The sequence below is a fragment of the Furipterus horrens genome, unplaced genomic scaffold (genome assembly GCF_987537825.1).
Source record: "Furipterus horrens unplaced genomic scaffold, mFurHor1.1.pri manual_scaffold_3, whole genome shotgun sequence".
Lineage (NCBI taxonomy): Eukaryota > Metazoa > Chordata > Mammalia > Chiroptera > Furipteridae > Furipterus > Furipterus horrens.
This window is the reverse complement of record NW_028327173.1, coordinates 153,911,078-153,933,606: the sequence shown is the minus strand read 5'-3', so window position 1 is coordinate 153,933,606 and position 22,529 is coordinate 153,911,078. Positions and strand designations below refer to the sequence as shown.

Below are 22,529 nucleotides of genomic sequence, written 5' to 3'. Positions count from 1 at the left end.
TCACGCTTGGCTGCTCTCAGGCAAGCACACCCAGCGGGAAACCAGCCGAAGTCACCTGCTCCTGAGGGTTCCATGGGACATCTTGCTCTAATTTGAAGAAATAACAAGCCACACATATTAAATATATTTTCTTAAAATCTGTGCCTGAATTTTTGGTTGACCGAGGTCACAGTCGTGTTTTGCTTTCAGTTGCCTTGACTGGAATATTTCTCCTAGTTCCAAAGTCATATTTTCTCCTGATGACAAATGTGGATGCTAAATGTGTTCCAGGGGAAAAAGACCAAAGACTATGACATACTTCCTTCCTGAGGGGTTTTATTTCAGAAGTGGAAGACTGTGTTTCTAGGTGTAATTATAACTAGTAACTCTTTAAAATTCTCGTTGGGAGCCCTAGATTTTAGTGCTACTGTGTTATGGTGATGTCTTCCCCACGCTGGCTCAGGTGACAGTTCTGACCCTGGCTGTTTGGTTTTAGATGTTAATGAATGTCTGGATCCAACCACGTGCATCAGTGGAAACTGTGTCAATACTCCAGGCAGCTATACCTGTGACTGTCCACCCGATTTTGAGCTGAATCCAACTCGAGTTGGCTGTGTTGGTAAGATCTTAAAAACTTTTCAGAGAAGCATACTGTTTGTTATTTTTAGAGCATTGAACGTTCATTCTTAAATTTAAAAAAATTAATGATATGAAAATGTAAGCATTTCCTAAATCTAGTTTATGCTTTGGGTTCCTTTTCTGTAGGTAGATTCCCAGTATATGTGTTTGGACACTTTTTAATTTCTTCGTAAAAGTCTATTTTGATTTTTAAACAGTTTCTGAAAGAGCTTCAGAAATGGGTTTAAATTTTCAGCCCTCATGTAGAAAGAATCTGCCTGACTTTTTTGTTTGTATGTGGTGGTAAATAGATACCCGCTCTGGAAATTGCTATTTGGATGTTCGACCTCGAGGAGATAATGGAGATACAGCCTGTACCAATGAAATTGGAGTTGGTGTTTCCAAAGCTTCCTGCTGCTGTACTTTGGGTAAAGCCTGGGGTACTCCTTGTGAGCTGTGCCCTCCTGTGAACACATGTAAGTGGACGTGCTCTTATTTATTACCATTATTCCAGCTCTGGCCAATTCTTGTTGCCAGAATAAAAACCACAGAGGGAGGGAGTTGACACTAGTCTCTACACTTCAATCAGGGAAGGGAGATCAATTTTCTCTGCTTTGTTGAGGGACACCTCTCCCAACTTGGTAGTTAGTTGGCTTATGCTAAAAGGTCAGGTGGGGCAGGTAACATCACTTCCATGTGAGTGAAAAGCAGGTTGCATTATGTTGAAGAACACCCTCCAGGCTAAGTCACTTATATTGCTTACTTTCCAGGAAGACATTGATTGATTTCTCCTTTGTCATCTATGGGCTAGTTTTAGAAGCTCTAGGACAGACTTGAATGTCCCTGTAAACAAATACGAGATGGGAGATCATTCCATTCTTGTGGTATGACTTTAGAGAATGCTCTAGATGTGATTTTAAGGACATAAATAGTATCTTCTAAAAAATAAAACACTTCTCATTTTTCTAAATGGGTACCCTATTATGATTCAGAGTCGGATGTAGCTTCTTTGGCAAAGATCAGTGGTTGCTACTTACATGGTATATTGGGATAGGCATTGATTGCTGAAGGGTCATCTATTCACTTTTTCTGAAAGGATTTGCTGAGTACTAGAGTGTGTACTTTGGGTGTGCAAAGATCAATTACACTAGATTGTGCCCCCTGAGAGTATACAGTCCAGTAAAATATGACCCAAACATATAATAATTCATTGTAGGCCTCAGTAAGGGAGAGAAGGACAGCAGACACAGTGTCCCGAGTGGAAGGAACATCACACCTGGTTCCAAAAAGGACTCATATGCCGCTCATGTAACTTTGGGCAAGTTACTTAGCAAGCCTGAGTTTCCTCATTAATAAAATGCCTCATAGGATTAAATGAAATGACCTAAGTAAAGCCTTCAATGCAGGGATGAATGCTTAACAGGCCTCTTCTTCTTTCTTCTCTTCAGAAAGGAAAGTCAGTCCTGATTGACAGAGGGTGGTGATGATCATGCATATTTTAATTGGGCCTTAGAGGAAAGGTGTGATGTGAAAGTGGAGACTTAACAGGAGTTGAGGATGGCAGAAAGAGGAGGAGAGAAAAAGCAAAAGAGGAGGGTAGTCCATTTCATTGATGACGAGGGAAGCAAACCAGTATGTTTAAGAAGGGAAGTCAGCTTTATTGATTAATAATGATAAGAAAATAGAGGTCCACCTACCCCAAACTGGATTGGAGCAAAAACTGGGATATATACAAATACAAATCTATACATATATATACATAGAATTTCAGAAATTCAAGAGCGGGCTTATCAGATTTGGGAAGACCATGATGACTATGAAATAACTGGTTGTTGTAGATACTCACTGGGATGAAACAGCAGGGCAGGGTCATGCTTGTTCACATGTTTCTGTGTATATCACACTGCTGTTGCGTGGCACTGAAATCAGTGTTTCTGAGTGAAATGCTTGGATGACAGAATGAATGGGGGGAATCAAGGGACACTGGAAAAACTTGGTTTTGGGAAACAGGGGCATCAGTATCACTGTCAGTTAAACAGCTAAACAGATAAGTGGGGTGGGAACCGAGAAACAGCAGCATTTCCTGAGGCTCTGTTCTGAAAGGGTTTTAGAAACAGGCTGATTAACATCATTAAGGGAAGCCGTAATTTCCAGGAAGGCTGAACGGAACATAAAAATGGAGAAGGAATCTGTTAGAAATTAAAAAGGGAAATAAAATCTTTAAGAAGGTATAATGATAGAGGTAAGGGAATAAAATCCTCCGCAAGAATATAAGGCCAGGAGAGTATGTAGAGGGTTCAGAGACTGAGGACAGTGGTCTTACACTTGGTAGGCACAGTAAAGCTTTTGGAAAATGACAACTATACACAAAGATATTAACTTGCTTCAGATGGGTGGGGGTAACTGCTAAAGATTTCTGAAAATGAATATTTTCAGTTGGGTATGTCAGTATTTCTCTTGAGGACATCATTTCTAGGAATTTTATATTCAAAAGTAACTCAATTTGATTTTTTTGGTCTGTTTTCATAGCTGAGTACAAAATTCTTTGTCCTGGTGGAGAAGGTTTTCGACCCAACCCTATCACTGTTATATTGGAAGGTAATTCTGTTTCCTTTATCATAAAGTGCATATATTTTGAACTGCCTTGGGTTTATTTATAGTGCTGAAGAAATACTGTTGCTTTCATTTTGATAGATATTGATGAGTGCCAGGAGCTTCCAGGGCTGTGCCAAGGCGGGAAATGTATCAACACCTTTGGTAGTTTCCAGTGCCGCTGTCCAACGGGCTACTACCTGAATGAAGACACCCGAGTGTGTGATGGTAAGTGACCCTTAAGGATGATGCGTTCTTTCCAGTGTTGAAACCTAACTTCAAAAGCCAGGAGCACTGACATTTAGCAATATAACACACTAGTCAAAATGTGAACATAGTCAGGTAAGTGTGATATGTGGCAGCGTGCACTAAAATTAATGACAATGTCATTGTCATAATGCCACTACTCCCTAAGTCTCCCTTTTTTCCTGAGAAAAGTATAGTTTTATTGGGTCACAGTTCTATTTATGCCTACAAAGAGTTTTCCATGCTCTTCAGAAAAGCTACTTCGAGTAGCCCAGGTTTCATTTCAGTGACTTCTATATTCTGAGCAGTTCTGGGCTCTTCTTTCTGTTCTTCACCATTTACCATTGGCACTAATGCATTTAAATGAGCTTCCCTTAAAGGTAGCCCCTTTGGTTTCCTGATGTGATGACTCCTGTTCCTCTGTGTTGCTGGAAGATGGAGAATATTGACTACTTTTAGTTTTTTGAGGACTTGGACTATAGACCAGGTTGAGAGAGATGGTTTTCATTAACACACAGGAGTCACAGAACTAGTTAGGGAAGAGACTTCTTGCATCCTGGAGGAAAAAATAGTCCTCTGCTTCTCCAAAAGGCTTATTAATTAGGTGACTCAGTGACTACCTTGTTGAGGATTGAACATAACAGTGTGTGTAGCACAGCTCTAAAAATTTAAATCAACCCCTGTGTTTGAAAATAGGGAAGCAGTGTGAAATACCTATTCCATGCTCCCTGACCAATGCAGACCTGTGAATCTAGCTGTTGATGGCTTCAGGATATATCATATCTTTCTATAGTTGTGAACGTATGCCATACTATAGACATAGTTGTCTTTCTGAAGGATACTCGAGAATTATATTTTCTCCATATTCCCCTCTCTGTAAGCCTTTGTGGGTGTTATGTACTCAGTTATTAGGAACTCATACCAGAAAGCAAAACTTCCTTGTTTAAAACCTCCTTTTCTGAAAATGCACACACATTAGTGCAGATTAAGGACACCGATGGGTTAGACATCTATTTCTCTTATCTAGATTTCAAAGTGTTCTCTGGATTTTCTCCTTTGTTGTCAATATTTATAGTGACACTGAGTGCCAGGCCAGTCCAAAGAGTGAAGTTTCCATATTCGCATACCACTTTCTCTTTGGATTATAGATGTGAATGAATGTGAAACTCCCGGCATCTGTGGTCCAGGGACATGTTACAACACCGTTGGCAACTACACCTGTATCTGCCCTCCAGACTACATGCAAGTGAATGGGGGAAATAATTGCATGGGTAAGTCCAAGCTTTTCTTAAGAATGCATTATTGGGCCTCATCTGCAAAGAGAAGAAGAGCTTACAAGTGCAGCACTTCGTCCTTAGTGTGATGCCGTCATCATACTGAGTGGTGCTGTCCTGTCCCTGTTGGTAGGAGAATCTCCTCCCCTGAAAATCATAAGCTTGAACTTTTCTCACCACCTTGTGTGGGTGGTTGGGAGTTTACTTTAAAATGTAATGTTGGAAAATCCCAAACAATGGTTTAATAGTACTTCTTTTGTTTGACTTTGGGTGTATCTTTATACAATTATATTTACAGCACTGACCTACAGTATTAAAACATCATGAGTCGGAAATGAGAAAATTACTGCCAAATAACAGTGGAGAATTGTTACTAGGAGACGGGGTGGAGAGTCATGTAAAGTTTATTAATGCTACAGCTACATAATGACTTAGTTCTATGGCAAAAAAAACAATACCAGGGAATACATTTCTCAAAGATTTCTTTTTTCTTATAGCAGCAGAGAGAGATGGAAAGTTGTATAAAAGCAGGCTTTGTCCTTATCAAAGTCAAGTGACAATACAATTCAAAAGAAACCCACTCCTGCAGTGTCCCTTAGAAATCTGTTGTGATTTCCCCATGGCATCACCCTTCCTTCTTCCTTTCTTCTAGACATGAGAAGAAGTTTGTGCTACAGAAACTATTATGCTGACAACCAGACCTGTGATGGAGAACTGTTGTTCAATATGACCAAGAAGATGTGCTGTTGTTCCTATAATATTGGCCGAGCCTGGAACAAGCCCTGTGAACAGTGTCCCATCCCAAGCACGGGTGAGTTTTAGTTTCACCATTACTGAAACTCCAGGTGAATAAATTACCCATAAATTGTTGGGGAAACGAGTCTCAGCCAAGGAAGAAATGGGTGCCTGTGTATCTTCATTCGAAAAAAAATGAGCTCACAAGGGCAAATATTTAAATTCACAGTTGGTCCTGGTCCTTCCAGCTGAAAATTAAGTTACAGACTATGCTTTCTAGTTTTTATACTGGTTCATTCACCAGACTTCCAGACTCAGCATATCACAAAAGCATAAATATAGTTATACTTATTATGGAGTTTGCATGTAACTAGGAAACTGGAAACATTATGCAAAGCGAAGGACAAATAAGCAAACCATATTCCTATTATTTTAACTTATTTATAACTAGTCTTGTTCCAAAAAGAATTTAAGACCGGATGCAAGAATTTAAGACAGCCCGCAGAGATTCAGATGTAAAATAAGAAGGCCTAAGGCAAATGGCAAACAAGGGCAAGAAACTTGGAGCAATGAGCGAGGCTAATACCCAGAACCCAAGCCAGGAATTCCTACACACTTGCCAGAGATGAGCAGTAACTTTGGCTCCAGACTTTCTAGCAGCTCACATGAAAAAGGGAGACATAATCAAGTCTTAAGAGTCCCGAAGACCATGAAGCAAACTCAACACTAATGGGAGGTGTAACTCTTCTTGACATTGAGGCCTGAGAGGAGTTTCTTTTTCTGTCCTCATAGAGAAAAATCTCTCTGATGTTATTTGGGCTTTTTTTAAAGTATAATTTTTATCCTCGGAGAAAATGAAGTGAAAACTTTGGTGCACTGTTCTTATATCATATGCTAGATGATATAGATCATATATGTCATGACATCATTTACTAATGTGATGATTTAGATTGAATAAACTGCCATGCAGGTATTGATTAGAGTATTCTGTAGTACCTACCCCCTTTTCCAGAGTGATCTGTAATATGGTAAATCTATTACATGACAACATAGGAAACAGATTTCTTTTAGTGAAATATACCATATCACCCATTGTTTACTCCAGAAATAATGTGATGCTATCACTTAGAATTATGAATTACCTTATTCTGCAGGATATCGCTAGACTGGGATTGATAAACTAAAGCCTGTGGATGAAACGTAGCCCATCGCCTATTTGTATATGGGCCACAAGCTAAGAATGAGTTTTACATTTTTAATTGGTTAGAAAAAATTTTTAAATAATGTGCCATGACCTGAAAATTATTTGAACTTCAGATTTTGGTGTCCACAAATAAAATTTTATTAGCACGGAGTCACACTAATTTATTTCCATATTATCTATGGCTACTTTCAGGAGATAGTTGAGTAGTTCTAATAGAGACTGCACAACCTAGAAAAACTAAAATATTTACTCTTTAGCTCTTTAAGAAAAAATTTTCTGACCCTTGATCTTGTCTGATAGTCTAGATTATACATACCTATCAGAAAAAAACCTGTGGGTTACATACACTTGGTGTGTGTGTTTACATATAAAGGTATATGTGTATATGTCACTATATATTTGTTTTTCATTATATTGAAAAATGAATTATTTTTATGGACTGTTCTATTATCAGATATACAAAAATAGCTTTTTCAAATTAGATTTTGCAAAGATAGATAAAAGTTTCAGTATTTTATTTTTTACCTTAATGGATCTTTGCATGTTCTTTTGGAGACCCCTGATAAAGACTTTCATTTACTTTCAGAAATGTCTGTTTGAGTTTTAAGGATCTGCCTATTCTTAATATAAAATGTAAGGTTTCTTCTTCATGTTGAGTACTGGCCAAATCCAGCCATGACTTTTCATTAGCTACGCAGTCTGCACACAATTTAAGAGTCCCTAAAAATTGTCTGGCTGACCAGTGCCGGTTGGCATGACACTTGCTAGAAGTGGATAGTCTAGATTAAGGAGTAAAGCACTAGGAGAAGAACATACTGCATTTACTTCCAGAAACCACGGACTAACTTTCAGTGGGTTTGACCAATAAGGCAATAGCCATCTTGAACTTAAATTTATATCATGCCGTAATAGTTACATCCATGATCTGGAATGACAGAATCTCAGAGTTAGAAGGGACTGCAAATAACATTTAGTTCATTCTTTATTATTACCTTTGTTGATCAGGGGAGACAGAGAGAGAGAGAGAGAGAGAGAGAGAGAACAAGAGAGCAACACTAAAAGAAATCCAGCTCCAAAAATTTAAGTAATGACGTAAATTGGTTGTTTGACCTGAATTACTCCTTAATAGACCTGATGTCAAGAACTTGGCTGGACTGACTATGGTTTCTCCCAGTCTGAGGAAATGGCTTTTGTAAGCATCCTCCTTCATGCAGAGTGCAGAGACACTCTTGCCAGTCCTTGGGTTCAGCAGTGAACAACATCCTTATAAAAACCCAAATTCCTTCCCTGGCCAGGTTACTCAATTGGTTGAAGTGTCATCCCATACACCAAAATGTTGCAGATTCTATCCTAGTCAGGGCACATATGTAGGTTTTGGGTTTGATCCTCATTCAGAGCACATCTGGTAGACAGCTGATCAATGTTTCTCTCTCACGTGGATGGTTCTCTTTCTCTCTCCCTCCCTTCCTCTCTCTCTAAAATAAATAAACAGGTTCTTGGGTTAGGATTTAAAAAAAAGAACATCAGATTTCTACAGGCAAGCTCACACAAATGAGTGTCATACGATAGGGAGACCTCTGCTTCTCCCTCATTATTACATCAACATGAGGCCACTTTTCCTTCAATATCTGTCATAAGGACAAGATTATAACATCTATATGGATTTTCAGATTCACTTTTTATTTTAAATTCTTCAAAATACAAATAGATGTCTTTCCAGAATGTTTACAAAATAAATCCTTTCAACCCAATCATTGCTTTTTGTTGACCCCCGGTCTCACTTCCCTCCCCCCACCTTTGTTTGATCGCTGCAGATGAATTTGCTACACTCTGTGGAAGTCAAAGGCCTGGATTCGTCATTGACATTTACACCGGCTTACCTGTTGGTGAGTATGATGCCACTGGTAGAACTCTCTGGTTTGGCCTCTATCTTAAGAAAAGGGTGTACACATTGTTATTTTCTCAGTTTGATTTTTTTTCTTAGAAGGAAAAATTATTAAACAATGTCATTTTGCTTTATTCAAACACCGATTCTTAGTTTGAAATGAGCTGTGCAAACACCCTGGGAAGCTCCACCTAATTCGCAGCGGCATTTGTTGCTCATGATTAAGGGGACTGGAAAGCTTTTCGCAAAATTACAATCGAGTTTACTTAGTTAAACCAACCCAAGGCATCAACAAAAAGAGAGATTCTGGGAGTAGGGCCAGTTGATGTTTGATTTGACTGTAATTCCCAGTCTTTCCTTCTAACTAAGACATGAGCTTAATATGACTTTTCATACCGTCCTCATGTGTAGTTTGTTCACATAAAGCCCTTCTTGTGGATCAGTTTTATCTTTCATGGAATCTCCTCTGGTCATCTGCTTTGGGAATTTCAGATATGAAATTAAAATAAAATCTTTCCAATCTGAGGTCCTCGTTTAGTAACTGGAGCAGAGACCACTCCAGTGCTAGAGATGCTTGTGCAAGATTCAGAAGTATTGCACAGCAGTCAGCCAACGGAGGCAGTGCCTTTGTGGTTTAAAACCAAATAACATAAAAGTAGAAAGCTATTGCATTCTCAGAGTTATTCCCCCATGTGATTTATGTGCATCCTTAGATGCCCCTCTTCGGTCTGAGCAACTGAGTGGAGTAGCAAACATCACCACTTGCTTTGTTCTACCTTATTCCTAATAAGTAAACTGAAATCCACATCAGCCTTTCCAATGACCTTGTTTAAGAAAACAAGGGTCTGGTCCAGCAATCAGCCTGGCTCCCTTAGTGCCAAATCCATATGGCTCCACCGTCTAGTCTCTAGTCAACGTCCAAAGAAACTTCATGGTTTGGAAAGAAAAACTACTAAATGACATTGGCATAAAACACCTGGCCCTAGCTGCTTTGTTTTTTCCCTTCCTAAAACAGATTTTCATCTCCCTAGAATCTCTGATCCGAAGATAAGTCATGTTTAATAGTAATGGGTCTCCACTGTTGGACCAGGCATGTACTCCAGGAAGGCCTTTCCTCCAAGGTTGGCAGCAGTCAGACTCGAAACAGCATTAGCATCATCCACTAGTAGAGCTGGAAAGGTTCCAAACATCATCTAGTCCAAACGCCTAGCTTTGCAGCTGGGGGGACAGAGGCCCAGACAGGGGAACGGACTCGGCCAAGGTCACTTAGCTAATTAATAACAGAGCTGGGATAAGAATCCAGTCCTGACTCACAGCTTGCTTGCTTTGCCTTTAGCTCTTGAAAACTGGAAATATGGTAGTGAGCAATATACTTATTGTACCAAATTCCACTGTGACAAAATATTTAGATGACTGGGAAACTGTTTTATTTAAGCTTTATAGTCTCCTTCTGAAAGGCCTTAAGATTGTTGGCATATAGAGTCCATTCGTATGGGGTTAAAACTATAGCAAGTTTATTAATCTTGTCTTAAAATATAAACTTCTCCAAGTTGATGTTCAAATGAAATCCAGACAGGAAAAGAAAATATAAATTTTTAATATATCTTTTTTCTATTTTTTGCTGAACAATGGCTAGAAATTTGACCCAGCCTTTTATTGTTAAACATGATAATATATCACTTATATTTAAAACAAATAAATGAAATATAGTATTTTATGTTTTAACCCATCCTACAAGAATGTCATCTGGATCGTTGTTTGTTTGTTTGTTTGAGGATCAGGCACAGCTGTATCCTCACTTTGCCTAACATAACAATATAAACGACAAATGTGTGAAAAACCTAAAGCCATATCGCCTGTATTCAAAATAGCAATATACCTTTTGAGGGGAAGCTTTTTTTATGTTAAAGAGATCAGTTTGCCTTCAAACAAAATTAAGCCCTTTAGAAAAGGGTCTAAAATAAACTTGCAGCCTGTCAAATTTCTCCTTTAAAACAGATTGGTTTTAGAGTGTGATGCTTCTGAAATTATAGAATCTGTCAAAGGCTCCACTTAAGTCTATGGCCATCTTCTTACAACTAATGCTAAGTGCTTTGCAGGGGCTCCTGGCTATAATATGTAAATAAAAGTATCTGAGCAGCAGGAACAAAAACCTAGTGAACCTGAAAGCCTTGTGATGTAGATAGACCAAAGCTTTACATCCCCTTCTACCTTATGCAGTGTTTTGTGTAGTTCAGCCAAGGGGCTGGTGGAGAGGCCCTGCAGGATAACAAGCACTTTGATTAAGGTTTGGGGAGGGTCATATGACTTGGGATGTGAAAAAACAGAGGAGAGGCGGAATAGCTGGTTGGAGGACTCCTGGTATCAAATCCTGACTCCACTTCTTATTGGCTGTGTGGTCTTTGGCAAGTTCCATCCACGGACTTGGCCTCAGTTCTGTCATCTGCGTAGCAGAGATAGTCGTCATACCTAGAGACCACCTGGTAGGGTAACTGATGATTCAATGAGTAAGTCCAGGTTGATTGCTTGAGAAACATACCAGGCAGATAGCAAGTGAGATAATGCTGTTAATATTATTATCCTAGGGTGCACTGAATGAGTGGGAGTTCAGAGCAGGTTCAACAGAGTGTGAACCACCCAGGCTGCTGGGGAGAGAGACCTGCCCCACATGCCAGCCCTGCTCTTTAGCAGCCTGAGTTCTGGCTCTGCTCTCCTCCTACTTTGGTCCTGTTCAGATGCTCGCCAACTCCACTTCCAAATACTAATTCTTAATTTAACCAGTTTTAATTGGCACTTAATATTTGTCAGACACTGTCCTAGGGACCTGTCACAGTGGTATGGAAGCTAGGCCCAGCCCCTGGCCTCAGGAGGTCACAGTCTCTTATGACATTCCTTTCTCAGTGCCGGCCCCATCTTCACAGTCAGCTGGGGTCCAGATTACACCCCCGGACCTGACCCAAAACCTGTGGAAGAGGAAGGAGGCATTGAAGCTGAATCTGAAAGATCAGAGTTGGCTATAACCATGAGCTCCTCCTCTGTCCTTTACCAGCCCTCCTTCCCCATTCTGGCCAAACGTTACCGCACATTTTGGGGAGAGAGGCTGTCTACTCTCAGTAGTCACTTTCTGCTACTCCTCTGCCCAGTGTCCAGGGGGTACAATGATGGCTCCTGCCTAGACAAAGAGGATGTTTTGAAACAACGTAAAAACAGGCACTAAATCCAGATCTACATACAAGTGTCTTAAGGTGGTTTAGTTATTTTGGTTTGACATTCATTGACATCCCTCACTTCCATCAGCACCATCCCAACATATACCCTCATACATGTACACACACTTGCACACACATGCGCACACAGATGTACACACATTTTATCTTCTTTGGTTTTAAACCATCATTGAACATCGAGTTGGAAGTAGCGGACTTTGAATCCCGATTGACCCTGCACAGGGGCCATGTGCAATGCTGTCACTCACACATGGATGCTCTGTTTCTAGATATTGATGAATGCCGGGAGATCCCAGGTGTCTGTGAAAATGGAGTGTGTATCAACATGGTTGGAAGCTTCAGATGTGAATGTCCGGTGGGCTTTTTCTATAATGATAAGCTGTTGGTGTGTGAAGGTAAGTGATGTCACTACATCATGTCCAGAAGTGAGCTAACGGATTAGCTACTCACCCTCACACTTGGCCAGTTTCACGGTGGAATTTCAGAAACCCATCCAGCTCTAACATAGGGAAGGGCACCGTTGGGAACAGCATGAAACTCATGCAAAATAATTCAATAACTCCCAGTGGGAAAAGCAGGATGTATGCCCCCAGCCCGTACATACATACACAATGTTATTAGATTTCCCAACTGATATGAAAAAGCTTTGCGTTCCCAGTGTGTCAAATAGATTGTTTTCGTTTCTCATTGCTTGAAAGTGAACATGAGTGGACAGTCATCTTGAGTTGAATCTCAAAATCAGCGTTCTCTTCCAAATGGAGCCTTTGCTACTCCCAAGTAAAAGCAAGATTGATGCAAATATTCCAAATGCAGGAGAGAATTCCAAATGACAAGAATAGCAAATTTGATTTTATATGAAGAATATTGGCATGCAAGCAAATGGTACTTTTTTCATTTTCATATTACCTCCCCTTGCCATGTGTATGTACTGAGATCCTGCACATTCCTTACAGCACTTCATATTTTTCCTACATCTGGGGAAGATAGTGTCCTTTTATATTTCAGTAAAAGGAACGACGTTACTGGTTATTAAATATACCATGTGCTCCAGGATAGCTGGAATAATTTTCTATGTAATATTTAAGCTTGGAGCGTCTAGCAGAGTTTTTGTTCATATTTAAAAGTGTTTTGATCCCTTAGAGCATGGATTAGAGCACATATATCAACATTTTAATGTTAGAAAAATATTTTTCTCCTAGACTGGGGACAGTTATAGACTGTGAGTAAAGTTATAGTTCTAAGCACATGCTTGTTAAATTCTCCTCACCGGGCTTTTGTTACTATAGCCAAGTCAGCACATGGCCTTTACTCGGCCTGCTGGGCGGGAGCATGGGAGTGAGGTGCTGGCCATTCAGAGCCTTCCTAAGGAGACAGTCATTTCACACTTGGACCCGACCCTGTACTGGGGAGGCCATCAGGGCTCAGGTGTCTGAGGAGGGGGCGTGATGTGAGAGAGAGGAAACTCACAGCCAATGACTGTAAGGTGCCAGGATTGGCTGTCTTTATCAGAGCCATAGTCTTCTACCTTCCATGCAGGCCTCAGTATGATGGCCACCGCCTTGTGCCTCTCCCCTTGGCTTTCATTCAGAGATCCCTTTGGTGGTTCCTTTATCCAAGTGCCCCTTTAGTACTTACATTTGCTGAAGCAGCAGCCCTTGGCCAGAACCCGTGGGCAAGGCCACCATGACCACCAGGTACCCTAGACCTTGGTACACATGTGGGACTGGAAGCCTACAGCTGGGCCAACGTAAGCCACTTTGCTGTCGGGGCAGCATTCAGTGGATGTTGAGATTACGAAGTGCTCCATCTTGGGGTTTCCGCTTCATAGGCTCTCCATCTGCAGGGTGAGTGTTTAATCCAGGGTCAGCCACTTCCCAGCACACTCTTAGCTCTCAGTACATGCCTTAGCAACAGTGAAGTTGGAATGAATTCCAGAAGTGACTTACAGGGAGCTACTATGCAGCTGCTTTTCCCAAGGGTGCATGTAATCAGATGTCAGGCGTCTCAATGCATCACAGCGATGCTTGTCTGTGACACCACTGGGCTTCTCCAAGGACACAAGCTACCCTCAGTGTTTCTGTGCACCCTGCATTAAGAGCAAGGCGGACTTGGTGGGGGGGGGGGTTGCTGGGTGCTGGAACCGGAGGCAAGCGTGCTTTTGCTCTTGTATCTGCTGCACAGAGAAGCACCCGTCCCCACAACACCCACACATTAGACAGAAATTCCCCCTGGCAGTAGTTCTAACATTTTCCCGCCACAAAGCATAGGCCTGAGGTTGATGGATTTGCCGCCCCCTTGTGGGAACTTTTTCGGCTGAGCCAACTTCGTGTAAAACCTCAGCACTGCTGCAGGGGGCTGCCTCCAGCCTGTGTGATAGGCTGTTCCTTTCCTGGACTTAGACTGAATCAAATGATTTCACTGGAGTGAGGACAAGGAACATGTATTTTTCCCCATGGTGAGACTGGACTGTGCAATAACTTTTGTGATGCCATGAATTTGAACTACATTTTAATTATATTTACTACATAATTTGAACTACATAATTACATTTATATGAATTTAAACTAAGTGTTTAAAAATATATGTATAGGCAAACAACCCCCTGAGGGTAGTCAAAACGTTGAAGTACACAGTATCCATTTTATTCTTTTCTTTGATAATGTGAATGGGGTTGTTTGCAGTAGTTTTATGTGTAACATGTTAAGTTTCCTTGATTTGACTGCCATATGGCAGTAATTTAAGCAGGAGCCTCTACAGCCCTGCACTCAAAGTGCCGTCTGTGGACCAGGAGCACCGGCATCACCTGGGAGCTTACTGGGAATGCAGAATGTCAGGCCTTTCCCCAGACATGCTGAGTCAGAGCCTGCCTTTCAACAAGATTCCAAGTAATTCATATGTACACTAAGGTTTGAGATGCTCTGTGCTCTCCAGATCCTTCAGCCTTCCAGACAAAAGCAACCTGATTGAATCATGAAACGCTGGAGCATTGAGCAAATACAAGATTTCCTGGGATAATTGTCTATACCTGTGTTAAGTACTGACTGTAGCAGTTGAGTTTCATGGCCTTTTTTTAGACATGAGTGTCATTAGAGTCCATATGCCATCATATATCAGGTACTCACATTTATGAAAAATATTAGTAAAGTAGAAAAATTAGAAAATGACTTTTCAGTCTTACTTTGTTCAATAGAACGGTTCAAAGTAAGAAAACATAAGTTTATTTTATGGGAGAGCCTCCGCTGACTTGAGGCCAGATACTGTTCTCCATTTAATGAAACCCTCTGCTGGTAGATATCGACGAGTGTCAGAATGGGCCGGTGTGCCAGCGCAATGCCGAGTGCATCAACACTGCCGGCAGCTACCGCTGTGACTGCAAGCCTGGCTACCGCTTCACTTCCACGGGGCAGTGCAACGGTGAGTTGTTCCCTGTCGGCGGGACGCGCCCTCTCAATGGTCATCTCCATTTAGGCTGCTGAGTTCTAGTAACTAAACTGGAAGGAAAAGGAAAATTGTTGAAATGTCTAAGCATTACCTTTTTCCCTCTTTATAGAGATATTTTTGAAACAATAAGTAAATCGTGTATGTACATAGATTTCATGGTTACCTATCAGCCAGTCTGCTGCAAACAGCTACAGCCACAAATACAGACAGACACACAGACACACAGATACACACACACACACACACTTCCGTCACCAGTATTCAGGACCAAGTACCTTTGTTTATTTCACATAATCCCCCTTAGACTGTCAGCATCTCAACCATGCACCCCAAATCTAGACAGGGACGCTCTCCTAAGCTGTACAATATTCACCTGCAAAAAATGAACACAAAAGAACCAGCAACATCACTCTTCCTCCTGAACCTTATACAGATGAAAGATCACTCACTGAGGGCAGCAACCATTAACAGCATTCTCTTAGCTGTAGTCACCTACAGTGAGATGAGAAACTGTCTTCCAGAGGTTAGATTTTTCTTGTTGCTCACTTTTATCAGGGATGTGGTAGAAGTAAGGAAGTTGAGTGTGTGTCATTGACATAAAATGATGGTAATGTTATTAAGTATCTGATGATACCTTGTAGCTAGTCATATCAAATTAAAACACTCGTATTTCAGCACAGAAGCAAAATAATACTCCAGAATGATTTACATGTAAGTTTTAGAGTAATTATAAACCATTATATATTATGCAAAAAGGTCAGGAAGAATGTTATTTTGCTTATGGTTCATTTCACGGGGAGTTTCCTGGATATTTTATGCATTTGTGAATGAAACAACACAAGGGAACATGGTCAGGTTTTCCTTGGGTTTCCTCGCCTCCCAGTGACTAAGTGGTAGGAATACACTGCTCTCTGTAGGGAATTTTGCATTGTTTATGAGACCTTGGTGGGAAGAGGGTGTAAGAACAGAACAGAAACTCATTAGAGAATCAAGACTTGTTTTGTTGAGCTTAGAGAAACATGTGCAAGTGTTTAGCATTTTGTCAACAGAGCTCTTTTTATCCATGTATTTTAAAAAAATGACAGGAAAAGTAAGGACAATACCCTAGTGAAACTTGACATTGAGACCACTTCCTTGCATTTTGCTCTTAATTTATATTTCTTTGAAACTGGGCGAAATAATTCTAATAAAAATAAAGTATTGCTGATAATATAGAACATATCATTTCATAGCATTTCACATTCATGTAAGAAGTTATTTATACACCAAGATAGCATGTCCAGCCAGGGCCTGCTGGGGCTTAAGCCCTGTCATATCATCTTGTAGAACATTAACATAAATAAAACTCATCGGCATTAACCAGCCGTAAGTGCTGTGAGTGTTGTTTGTAGCCAGAGTTCAGTTTCCCTCATTCATTGAAATCCTCAGAAGAAAGGGAATGTATTTGAGTTTTTCAACTATTCCATCTCTAGGGTTGAAGACTTCATTCTGGAAATGTCTTCATTTACATCTTACTTTAAAAATCTTTTAAAATGTCTTTAAATGCTGTCCTATACATGGCATTCTTTTAGACATAATGCGGAATACTGCTCTTTTCCTGTGTTTAAAATGAAAAGAACTAAAATCTTCTTTCCATCATAAGATTTTTATTTGAATTCATAAGTACATCATTTCACACCTCAAATCATAGCTGACCATAATACCCACATTGTTGCTGAGATCTGAGACAACAATTAGTTAAATATCTAAGCCTGGGGTACTGGTTGGACTTCAGGAGCTGTATAGTTACAGCAAATGCAGCCCCTTCTGAAATCTCTCCACCAGCTAAACACAAGAGATCAGTTCTTCCCAACCACTTTCTCATGGTCTCTTCTCTCTCCACTGACTGTGAGTTTCCCCCCAAAAACCATGTTTAAATCTCCTAGCTCACCCTCAGACATAATCTCCTGGGAGTTCAAATCCTGATGCTTGAGAAACCTAGTTTCCTGGTCCCAAGACAAAGTGAACTTCACAGTTCTATAGACAAGTAACCTTCTGTTTCACCAATAGAATCTCAAAGTACATAGTCCATGTTTTACTTTTTATTAATCATCGTGAAGAAGGCAATGTAGGAAAGAAAATTCCTAATTGGGGATCCATTTATTAGATCCTTAATGTTCTGTGTTTCCTGTGGGCCCCAGAGATCATACAGACCCCTTGCACACTCACTCTCAGATCTAGCACTACCCAAGCACACTTAAGATTTGGGTCAGCTATGAGGTCTGAAGATACACTCCAGCAAAATCAGCTCCCTTCACAGAGCTTGGCAATGAAAATCAGTTTCCTCTCCCTATCCCAGGGAGCAGTTTGCTCATTTTAAGTACATTTTCTCCAATGGGAAGAATCCTAATTTGTTAAGTTAACTAGCATTTCTGCATAGACTAGCAGTAGCTCCTACACTGCTCTGTACCAATTTCCCTTCTTGATGAAATATTCAACCTCGCTTGAGACTTTTAAACACTATGATAACTCATCACAACTCTAAATGTTCTGTATACTGGAAGAAAGCAGTTGTAAAAATGGCAGCCCAAGGGGTTGAAATGGAGAGGATTCGTCCCTGCTGAGCACAGCTGCTCTGTGTTGCAGAAAATGCCCATTCCCCATTGCTGTCCTCTCAGTAGATAGGCAAGTAGTAAGTTCGGGTCATTCAGCTGAGAGCAGAGTGCCACTGTGCTCTATAGCATCTACACCCAAGAGGGCAGTCTGCAGTTTGCTTTATTTTGTGACAATAGGAAAGTCAGGATGAATCAGTGCTCTTAAAATTATATTTGCCCTAAACGTATCCTGAGGGCTCTAAAAAATAAATTAGAGACATAAGTAGGCATAAAATTATGTCATGCATGGATTTGTGCAATAAATTCTGTCCTGCAAATTACTAGATTTCAAGAGGGCAACAAAAATTCAGCTGATGATAAAAATAGTTTAGAGCTTAATGACTGGCAGAAGCAAGATGACAGGGTTTTCCTTTGAATAAGTATGAATAAAAAGAAAGAAATATCATTAGGATTGTCAAATGTGAAAAGGAGCCATGTGTAGACATGAAGACTTGGTTAAGATGCAACAAAAGTTTATGGGAATAAGACAAAACAATGAGGTGAAACGTAAACGAGGAACAACGCGGGTTGTCCATCAAGAAAAACCTATCTTAGCGATGGGATTTGACTTTGATATAAATTTCCAAATGAAACCATGAGGGGTCAGTGATTTGGGGCACCAAATCTTGATTAGACAAAATACTTCAATTAATTCCACAGTCTGTGGTGATGCTTTTAGGCATGGATTATCTCCCAGCTTGGATTTTTCTGTCCCATTCTACTTCTAAGTTTCTTATCCTTCAGAACGATTTTTAGATACTGCCCCTGATTTTTACTTTTTTTGTGTATTGTTAATAAGTTTGAACCAACTTTCAGGCAAAGAGAAGTATAATGCCAGTGCCTGTTTTACTGGATTCGTTTATAAAGAGCTAGGCTAGCTAGGCTTGGTCCTGAGAGCAATACCTAGAAGTAAGTTATTCAATTTGGTTTTGTCTTCTAAGTTTCCACTTAAGGTGCTAAAATACTTTTTACCTACAGATCGTAACGAATGTCAAGAAATCCCCAACATCTGCAGCCATGGACAGTGTATTGACACAGTCGGAAGCTTTTATTGCCTTTGCCACACTGGTTTTAAAACAAATGCTGATCAAACCATGTGTTTGGGTGAGTATGTGATTATCATTTCTTTTTTTCCTTCATAACCTGTTGAAAAATTTATTTGCATTTGAATTTATATAATAGTTAATACTAAACCTTTCAGTAGTTGTGATATTTATAAAATAAAAACACAAGCAGGCATGTAGCATTAACATTCTTTGGTATTTAATCTTTGGTGATCTGAACATCATAAACTTCTTCCTCAATATTCATTTGGCTGTCAGTTCAGAAAAACTTTTGACTAAGGGATAAATTTAGAAAGATAGTTAGATAAAAAATTACTTTTTATTAATGTTAATAGCCTGTTATTTTTTTATGATATTTACATGGTCTTGCCTGGTTGGAACACAGTACAGCTTTCGTGTCTTCGAGTATGAGCATTTTTTTGAGAGAAGTCTATAGTTTGTACTGGATACTCAAAGGCAAATTTACAGATCCTACAAAGGCATAAAAAGTAAAGAAACATTTTCCTAGAGGAAAAGAGCTCAAGATTTTAAATCTCTTCCTTGGTGTCAGTACTGAATCAGGATGTTAATTAAAAATAAACTTCAAATATGTAGTCAATTATTTTATCTCTTTACCTCCTTTCTTTTTCTACTTTAAAGCAATATCCATTAAGTCTTTTGGGGACTTCATGAACATGAATCAGTTTCACAGCTGGAAAAAGAACAATCGATAGAGTAATGTTTGAAGTGCTTGCCTTTGGCTATAATTGGATTCATCCATTAGGGAACATTCTCATAAAGTATTGTCTTCTTCAGAGCAGATACGTTTTAAATTAAAGGAGTATCATCAGCCCTGCTCATCCCTGGGGAGATAACCTCTGCATATTTATGTGGCCCTACCCAAATTTCGTTCAGTCTCTTTCATCTGAATTATCTACAACCCCTACCTAAGAGCCTGCCCTACCAGAGCTTGGCAAAAAAATGAGTCAAGGCAGAAACGCTTGATTGCTGGCAGGGTGAGTTCTCTGGATGCATCTGCAACCACAGACACACAGTTGGAGCCACTTTGGGGTCAGAAATAGCTTCCTGATTTAGGATCACAGCTAATGTATCTTCCTGTTCAAAATTTGAAAGGAAAGGACATCCTAACTCTGAACACTACACTTGGCTAACCTGAGGTGTTACTTCCTCTCCCTCCCTCTGTCCTTGCCTTCTTCATTCTGCCCCACTCTTTCAAACCAGCAGTTATCAACTTTGTTTCATTGGAATTTCTTATTTCCTCCTTGATATATAGTGTACATTTATTCTTTAAAAGAAAAATGTTAGCTGCTGTGGCGAGATGTAAAGACATATTCCAGCAATGTAGCTCTACAGAATAGTCAAAGAGAAGAGTCATAGACCTATGAAAAGACAAACAATGATTCTGACTATTTGAGAGGAGCCAAGTTCAGTGCCATCACACTGGGACCATCCAGGAGAACGCGATAAGTCACTCTGTTGGGAGTGGTGGTGGGTTTTAGGGGTGGACTGGGAGAGAGGAAAAGAGGCCTACAATGCTAGGAATGTTAGAAAGCTAATTTATTTTGTTGCTGATTGCAGGGTAATATCAGGTGACCAACAGCTTTTTGGGAAACTGGAGTGAGAATCTTAAAGGCTGAAGTGTGCCAAAGGTGGCAGCAAATCAAGACCCAGATGCGCACAGAATTTTCCATTTGCAAGTGAAAATATTTGAGAAAAGTGGCAAGGGTGGAGAATTCTAGAAGTAAATAGAGTAAAATAATTCTTGTCCAGTTCTCATGTCCTTAGCTTGCCTCCTTTCACATACCAACCAGGAAATGATTTATCCAAGGTTTAGAACGCTGCTTTCGCTGGATTGTCACAGGGAGCTGCTGCCGCTGGGACTAATGCCAACACCGAGAAGTCCTCAGCCTACAGATGACACTTTGTGAACTCTAAAGTGCCCTTTAACCCAGGTAACCATGCAACCTCTTCTGTTAATAATCATGTTTTTCTATGTCCTTTGCTCCTACTAGACATAAATGAATGTGAAAGAGATGCCTGTGGGAATGGAACTTGCCGAAACACAATTGGTTCCTTCAACTGCCGCTGCAATCATGGTTTCATCCTTTCTCACAACAATGACTGTATAGGTGCGTGTGCAAAACAGTTAGTCACCAGGGGAAGTCAGTTTTGTATGTGTTCATTGTAATTAGCGTCATTCCCAGTGTGCCAGCTACCTTTTTAAAATATATGCCATCTTGTGCATGACCATTGGTTAAAAGATTTGTCAAGTATATAGAATGTGCTAATTAAATTTCAAATATAGTAACTATGTCCATTACTTTTATTAAAATGCTTATTAGCTGCTATAATTTTATGTCTACTATGCTGTAAATTAAGTTTAAAAATAATTAAATTTATTGCATTTTAAAACATACAAAAGTGATTCTTCATATACAAATTACATAATTTACAAATAATGTGGACCTAATTGTCCACATGTTTCACTATAGCCTCTCTTAAAAGAAGTAAGTTATTGAATCTATTAAAACCTCTTTATAAACATGCTACATTACTCATAAATGAAGGTAATGAACCAAATTTGTATTGTTCTTGAGGCTAATTTCATGTAATCCCAATTATGGGAATACTTAATTATACCCTCAGCTATATTGTGTATTAGAAATTAAGTTTTAGCCATTAAATCTAAAGGGAGATTAAGGTAAACTCATATAAAATTCTAATATAAATGATCAATCTCTAATTAATAGATTTGTATAATGTTGTTAGGTTTCGATAGGTGCTTAAAGCCAGTCTTTTATTACAAATCTGATTTTCATTGGAATTTCTTATGTTTTGTTGAGCCAGTAAAGGCCACTGAAATTCAGAACAAGTGTTTTTCCCTTTAAAGGTTTTGCTCATTGCTGGGATTATGACATTTTCTTTGGACTATATCAAAGGATATTTTTTTGGCAGATGTCGATGAATGTGCAACTGGAAATGGGAACCTCTGCAGAAATGGCCAGTGCATCAATACAGTGGGGTCCTTCCAGTGCCAGTGCAACGAGGGCTACGAGGTGGCTCCAGATGGGAGGACCTGTGTGGGTAAGTGCTGCCTCGGGACGGCCCTCCAAGGAACTTCCCCAGGACCACTCAAAGAATCACACAGGCTCCATCACAATCCTTCCTTCTGGAAGCCTGGGGGGAGGAAAGCACAATAGAAGTACAGTCATTCTGCCACACACACACACACACACACACACACACACACACACGCACACACACACACATAGAAAGATACACATATACACAGACATACATATAGGCACAGAGACACAAATATACAGACACACAGAGACACACCGACACACATATACACAGACACACATACAAACCATATAACACTTCCCCCTAATCTTTTAAAAGTAAGTTGTTATACTCACAGAGAATAGTTAAACTGGGAAAGAGACAATTAAATTGTTCTATTAGCAATTATAATTCCCTTTCTTACATTTTTTTCTTCAAAATAACTTTGTAGTAAGCTCTTATATGATTTTTTGGCTGCTCTCAAAAATCTTCATATTCATTGACTTTTTACATGCTACACATGCACACTTCTGATAGCTGCGAAAGTTGTTTTTATCGAGTCATT

The 22,529-nt window shown here is 39.8% G+C and overlaps 1 protein-coding gene across 1 annotated transcript in view; it reads left to right on the top strand.

Moving 5' to 3' along the window:
• Positions 1-22,529, top strand: part of FBN1 (fibrillin 1) — a 226,274-nt gene that overhangs the window by 171,900 nt on the left and 31,845 nt on the right. Inside the window, exons 36-47 of the mRNA XM_090270572.1 lie at positions 476-598; positions 909-1,073; positions 3,127-3,195; positions 3,292-3,417; positions 4,584-4,706; positions 5,362-5,520; positions 8,463-8,534; positions 12,030-12,155; positions 15,052-15,174; positions 18,813-18,938; positions 20,911-21,027; positions 21,854-21,982. Of these exons, the coding sequence (XP_090126698.1) occupies positions 476-598; positions 909-1,073; positions 3,127-3,195; positions 3,292-3,417; positions 4,584-4,706; positions 5,362-5,520; positions 8,463-8,534; positions 12,030-12,155; positions 15,052-15,174; positions 18,813-18,938; positions 20,911-21,027; positions 21,854-21,982 (1,458 nt within the window). The remainder of the gene's footprint in view (positions 1-475; positions 599-908; positions 1,074-3,126; positions 3,196-3,291; positions 3,418-4,583; positions 4,707-5,361; positions 5,521-8,462; positions 8,535-12,029; positions 12,156-15,051; positions 15,175-18,812; positions 18,939-20,910; positions 21,028-21,853; positions 21,983-22,529) is intronic.